Genomic DNA, 6,988 nt, shown 5'->3' with positions numbered 1-6,988 from the left:
GTAAATTGTGATTTTCGATTAAGAATTCTCTAGAACAGTGTAACATACCTGACCCCTCTCAAGTATTATGTAATATAATGACATAACTCTAAATGGCTGGCATCCGGCTCTATCGTTCAAAGCACTTGTCAATACGAATTAAAATTGTGAGCGTTCAGTTTGTCACATATAGCTGAACACAACTAAACATGTCGGCCAGAAATCCTGGAGTGGAGTACGATTCAAGCTGGTTTGATAATATCCACGTCAATTTACCTGCTGTCAAGCGCAGAGCAGAAACTCTAGGGACTCGAAGAACAGTAAAGAAGCAATGGCAAGCTGCATGGTTACTGCGGGCTGCCACATGCATTGATCTTACAACTTTGGCAGGGGACGATACTCCATCAAATGTGTCCAGGTTATCATTATTAGCTTACCTGTGTAAAGCATTGTAATTTGAATTGCTTGCTCTCGGCTTTTAATGCACCATTTTAAATAGAAAGTTAAGAGACTGTTCAAGTTTAATATGCATGTTAAATTTTAGAAGTTCATAATGGTCAAATTGATCTATTGCAACCCTTAGGTTTTATATTCATAAATTTATCAAACTTTAGAATGTGCACTGAATTTACTATGAAAATGGTTTACAAATCTCCAGGTTATGGATTATAAATGTCAGTATCTTCTGCTGAAACAATCTACAGAAAGAGTTTTCACAAGGATTTTATAACTTGTGTTAAATTTTTTATTAAAGAGAAACCTGACACATGTTGAATAATTTCATTTCAGGTTGTGTTTTAAGGCAGCACATCCTGTCGGTAAGGATATCCTTAAAGCCATGGAGATGGATAATGAGGGTATTACAGTTGGTGCAGTTTGTGTGTATCCCAACCGAGTAGCTGATTGTGTAAAATACCTTAAAGCTGCAAATCGCCCTGACATCCCGGTGGCCTCAGTAGCCACAGGATTTCCTACTGGACAGGTGCCCCTCAAAACACGTCTAGAGGAAATAAAAATGGCAGTAGCAGATGGGGCCAAAGAGATTGACATTGTCATCAATCGCCAGTTTGCCTTGGAGGGTAACTGGAGGGGTGTGTATGATGAAGTCCGCATGATGAGGGAGGCTTGTGGAGAGGCTCACATGAAGACCATATTGGCCACCGGTGAATTAGGCTCCATGGTCAATATCTACAAAGCAAGCATGGCTTGTATGATGGCAGGAGCAGATTTCATCAAAACATCTACAGGAAAAGAGGGAGTGAATGCTATTTTGCCAGTGGCCCTTGTAATGGTTCGAGCTATACGAGAGTTTTACCAAGTGACTGGATACAAAGTTGGCTTTAAACCTGCAGGGGGAATAAGGAGTGCTAAAGATGCTTGCACTTGGCTGTCCTTAATGAAAGAAGAGCTGGGTGATGAATGGTTGTCCCCTCATTTGTTTCGCATTGGAGCCAGTGCTCTTCTGATCGATATCGAAAGACAGCTGTTCCATTTCGTATATGGAAGATACGCAGCTGCCCATGAAATCCCTATGTCATAACAGATATGAGTGCATATGAAGGGGAAAAGTTACCAAGGATCTGTTTCTTGAAGACAGTAGTTTGTTAAAAGTGCTAGATAATCAGTATTACTGTCATTAAGGAAATGTCAGGAATGATTTTGTTATGATTGTTAATAACCATACTGGTAGTTAAAATTCCTTGCTACCAATTAAGATAAATTTGATTTAGAAACGAATGAACCAGTAGTTCTCAATCTCTCCCTTTTCCCCAGTAACTAGAGAATAGTGTCATATTATATTTGTTTTTATTTTAAAATTTTTTTTACAAAGGACACTATTTGTTTTCCCATAAATTGTCTTTTTAGAAGGGAATTTTTTTTATTGGAGAGAGTTACTTTTGCATGTTATTTAACCTGTGTTGTAAGAATTAAAAAATGATCTGATTTTAGTTTAAAGGAATATTGAAATTTCCAATCTATGTACACTGTACTGGTTTTGATATTTCCATGTGTTTTAATTACAGAAATCCTGATGAAGTCAGTAAATATTTATAATTTCTCTGATTTAAAAACCATGGAATATATGGAATATTAAGGATTAATTTTTGAGTCATTTATAGATAAATATTTATGTACAGATTGCTTTTGTCTGAGGTTTAATTTCTTTTCTATGATTGTAAAAGGTGAAATTGTTATGTGTTCAATCAGAAAATGAAAAAGATATTCATGTTTGTTGACTACTATATCTTTATAACTGCTAGTCAGTTTTCCTTATAAAATTATAGATCAATATAGAATGATCGATGTATTGAATATTATATGGTTTATATATTTTTCTAGATTTCTTCAACAGAAGTTTTCAAGTACAAGTATTCTAGAATTTGTATGTAAACTTGTTTTGACCTCAGTTAATGGCAAATAAAATCAAAATAATGTCTATTTTGCCTGGGTTTTTATTTTTATCATTCCAAGATAGTTCACTGATCAGTCCAATTTAAATCAGTTTGGAGATGGAAGCTGACTTAGATCAGGGATTGAAGAGGTATGCTGTTTATACAGGTTAGCAATGTTGTCCTAAGGTCGCCTTCCTGGCTCAAAATTTTAAGTAAACTGAGTCACTTGGGTGACGTTGCCATTGGTCTTCATCCATCATCGTCCGTTAACAATTTTACATTTTTAACTTGTTGAAAACTACAAGGCCAGTTGTTACCATAAAGCCAGATAGTGAAAACGTATTCAATATTAGAAAATCTTATCTACATCCACAACAGGGGTGAATAAACTGAATGTATGGTCCATCGATAGGCTGTGGTACTCAGGTGACCCTCAAAGCCTGTGGGCCTCTTGGTTTTATTTTGGGGGGGGGGGGATGGTGGTTATGGCCAGGCATTGGTCATTATTTTGAGCTAATTATTTACAAAGAATGCGAGTGAATGAAATGGGACATAAACCTGTTTGATCTATTTCATATTGTTAAAAGCTGGTTTTAAGCATACAAATCTAATTTTCAATGTAGTATTAATTGTTAAAATTAAAAATATGCATAAGTAAAAAAAAAATCCCATTAAATGAAGCTCTTGACTCCTTTATATTGTGTGATTCTTGTTTAAACAATTACTTGACATGTGGGTTAAAGGTCTTCTTCCGTGTTTCCCACTAAGTTGATGTATATGCGCTGCGCCGCCTTCTCGTCGAAATTCAATGAACCGTCGTGGTCAGATTTCTATTGCTTGGTAAACTCTGCATCTCAACTTGAACACTGGTGAAACTTGCACATAAGTTAGTCACATGCAATAAATAACAAAATGAACATGAATAATTTAATTTACTTTAATATTACTTTGGAACCGTCTTATGGCAATCGACGGCGACCGAATCACCAAGAAGGCTTTTCTGTGGGACCGATCACTATGTGGTGAACGAAGTTGGAGCTGGCACATGAAGTCTATTCTAGATGATGTAGATTTACTAACAGCCTATGAAAATATGCACCCATGTAATATAACCTGTTTTATCGACAAACAGCAGTCAGATCCAAAATACTCCTAAATTAACATACAAACTTTTAAAAGAAATTTTTGCCTAGAAAATTACATTTCAATGAATATTCCTAAACATGTTAGGTCAACAATAGCACAGTTTCGGTGTGGGATACTACCGCTGAGGAAAGAGACCGGACGATTTCGGGGGGGAACCTGTCATTGAGCGCACGTGTAAATTCTGCATTCTGGACGAAATAGAGGACGAATTCCACTTTCTTCTAAAATGTGCTCAATATAACAATCTCAGAAGTGAACTTTATCAAAGTATTAATTTTTCAAATAATTCATATTTATCTCAAGGCAACCTATTTCGAACTCTCATTTGTAATTTTCCAAGACAAACTGCTAATTTTATACATTCTGCATTTAAAGTAAATCCACCCTCCTGTGACGTCATACATTTTACATAAACCATGAATTCATTAAAATTCTTGCAAGTAGATTTGTAATTTCTAAGTTATTATAGGTGCACATCATAAACTCAAATCAGTGTTTACTTGGAGATATTTTATAAGCGTTTTTCATTCTTATATTCGACATAATTCAATAATGACAAAGGGAAATAACTCTTTTCTATTTTTCTCTAAGTGATATATCTAAATGCTATAATTTTTCTAATGTAAACAATTTTTTCTTCTTTTTTTTAATTAATTTTAGTTTTCTGGCATAGTAAGCAATAAAATTTAAATATATAAACAAGTATCCATCCACTTTTATTTAATTTTTAAACAAGAATAAGTGTGATTTTCAGATGATAATTTCAGCCTTTGGTTTTTATTACCTTACATCTTAAATAGTATGGATACATATATATTTTATTTATTTTTTGATGAAATTCAAGTCCAATAAGTTAAAAAAAAGTTAAAGTTTTTTAACTTTGAACCCATAATTTTATAGGTACGGAGTTACCTTAAAGCAATATTAGTTGCAATTTTCATGAAAAAAGATATTTTCTACAAAAATGACAAAACATACCATGGTTTTTAAATTTTATTCGCCAAATTTTTGTGAAAAGGCCATTAAGAAGCCTTAATTGGAGCAAAATTGAATTATTGTCGTCCCGTACAAAAATTGATTTGCTATACGTTCCCTAGAAGAGAAATCTTTCCTCTGACAAAAATTAATGATTTTTTCTAACTTTATTTATCATAAAAGTTAAATATGCAGACTTATCATACTAACAGGTTTTTGCAGCAAAATAAAATTCTAAAAAATACAGCTCATATTGCTTTAAATTAAGACAAAATAAATTCTCGCGCATGTATAAAAAATTATTACATGTACATAGTTTTTACAGTGATTTATAGGTCCAATGGTCCGGGTGTTTGATATATGTAATTGTAATTGTATATACTACTCAGTTGTAAAAGATACACATGTCACTATAATAAATGATTTACTTACTTACTTACTATTAATTGTTGGTCCATCGACACTTAGTAAGTATAGTTGATGAAGTTTAATAATCTCCAAGTTTGTGCCTGCGCCGGGTACCGCGACCACCGACTTGTTTGTGTACCGTCGTAAACAAAATATTAAATATCATACTTTGTTTAATTTTTTGTTTAGGTTTTTCAAATGTTTATTCCAATTTTTACCAATATTTGTCACAAAAAAAATAAAATATTTGTGTTGTCTCAATAATTTCCGAACAACCCTCGTAGGCTGCCAAAAGTTAAATATATGATTAAAGTCACCTAGCTAGCTTCAAAACGGAAAGGGTGATAAAATCAAGGGTGATAACACAAATTTTTCATACAATGATTTTTATTCATTTATATTTATACGCATACAGTAAGCGCATTCAAGCCTAATGTAAAGCAACTGTTTAAGGATATTTCCTATCAGTTTTAAAGACAAATCCAATAATTATCGATGTATAATTAATAATGCGCTCTAAACATTTCGTTTTTCTACAGATTGCAGTATTTTAGTTGCAAAAAATAAAATCAAAAGGGGGGGGGGGGATATAAAACTGAAAATTAGGATTTGTTTGTTTTCTTTTAAAATAACAATTCCCCAAAGCCTTCGCGCGGGCAACGTTAAACATATAATTAACTTCGAACAGCCTTTTTTTAGCTTAAGATTACTGTTTTTCTCCTAATCCTAAAAAGAATTTTGAAATCATGAGTCATGACTTCAAATAGCTATGCGACTTTAAAAAAATTATGTTTATTTAAAAAATTAATCAAATGGTTTGTTCTCCCCATTTACTTTCTGTTTGACTTCACAGTGACAATGTTCCTTTGTAAATACGTTATTTTTGTTCCTGTACCCCATATACCATTCTATGGTTATGAGTGAAATAAATTAAAGTGATCTGAACTGATAAATATTATAGCAAAACCAATTAATTAGTTTTGAAGTTCTGAAACTGGAAATTACTCGTTATTGGTTTTTTATTGGGGGGGGGGGGGGGTGGGTTCACACCGTACATGTAGTTATATGTTGGAATTTCAATTTTTCACTTTCTTATCCTTCCTACTATATACATTACAGGCATTTCACACGCCTGATTAATCCATCTTCTGTATATTTCCTTCCAGGTTTTCAAAAATTTAGGCAAGCTTTCGTTTATTTAAAATGAGTTTTTATCAAAATCACAATTTCCACGGCCTTACAATTATCTTCATTATCCAAGGGTTTATAGGGTAACAGTAGCGAATTGTAAACCCTTGGCTACTTAATTTCACATCCACAACCCCCTTCTTTCAATAACAATGCTACGTGCTTTAAAAAAAAATGCTACGTGCCTGTCACAAAATAATATCAAGCTCTATATATGATGATCTACACGCAGTACAATATACTAGTATTTAATTTTGTCTGCATTAAAATTGAGTAAAAGATGTTCTCTTATACATGTATTTGTCAATTCCCGGGATAGAAAATAATTAAGCGTCTTGTTGAGAAAATAAAATGAAGTTTTTTTTGTTTTGTTTCTACTTTTGTTTTTAAAATTTTAGTATATTCATTTTTTTTATAAAGAGCAATTCTCAAACTTCCTGCTTTCAATCATTTAAAAATCGAACGCTTCCGTTTTATAAGACGACAAACACCCACTTTTTTAGCAGGATGTTTTGAAGAAACAATATTGCAACGTGACACGTTAAAGAATTGCGGCACGCCACCGAAATCCAGCACAGAAACCCCCAACATTCAGCACTTTGTTTTACACGATCTAGAGAGGGAAATTAAAAGCCGGTTTACCGAATTATCATAGGAAAGTAGTCGCAAACCCACGCATTTTCTCAGAGAGAGAGAGAGAGAGAGAGAGAGAGAGAGAGAGAGAGAGAGAGAGAGAGAGAGAAAGAAAGAGAAAGAGAGAGAGAATGTTCTTTTCAAAATCAAAGCGCGGAACAAGGATTTTCCCCAAAAAATAAAGAGAGAGGCAAGTGGGCAAGTGGGGCCCTGATTTTTGTTTACTCCTTGTAAACTCGACGAAAACCGTTTTCCCAAAATGTGAT

The 6,988-nt window shown here is 33.5% G+C and overlaps 1 protein-coding gene across 1 annotated transcript; it reads left to right on the top strand.

Annotated features, from left to right (window-relative positions):
- The first annotated feature begins 154 nt into the window (after nucleotides 1-154).
- On the top strand, nucleotides 155-2,416 carry LOC105317439 (deoxyribose-phosphate aldolase). The gene is made up of 2 exons (XM_011414082.4): nucleotides 155-397; nucleotides 769-2,416. Exons 1-2 carry the CDS (start codon nucleotides 189-191, stop codon nucleotides 1,517-1,519), a joined length of 960 nt encoding a protein of 319 aa, XP_011412384.3. The 5' UTR covers nucleotides 155-188; the 3' UTR covers nucleotides 1,520-2,416.
- The last annotated feature ends 4,572 nt before the right edge of the window (nucleotides 2,417-6,988 follow it).

This window comes from Magallana gigas, chromosome 6 (genome assembly GCF_963853765.1).
Source record: "Magallana gigas chromosome 6, xbMagGiga1.1, whole genome shotgun sequence".
NCBI lineage: Eukaryota > Metazoa > Mollusca > Bivalvia > Ostreida > Ostreidae > Magallana > Magallana gigas.
This window is presented reverse-complemented; position numbering and strand designations above follow the sequence as displayed.

Excerpts from the sequence above, each read along its gene's own strand:
- LOC105317439 (XM_011414082.4), top strand. The coding sequence starts at position 189 with ATGTCGGCCAGAAATCCTGGAGTGGAGTACGATTCAAGCTGGTTTGAT. Across the intron at positions 398-768 it reads ACTCCATCAAATGTGTCCAG|GTTGTGTTTTAAGGCAGCAC; the intron begins GTTATCATTATT and ends ATTTCATTTCAG.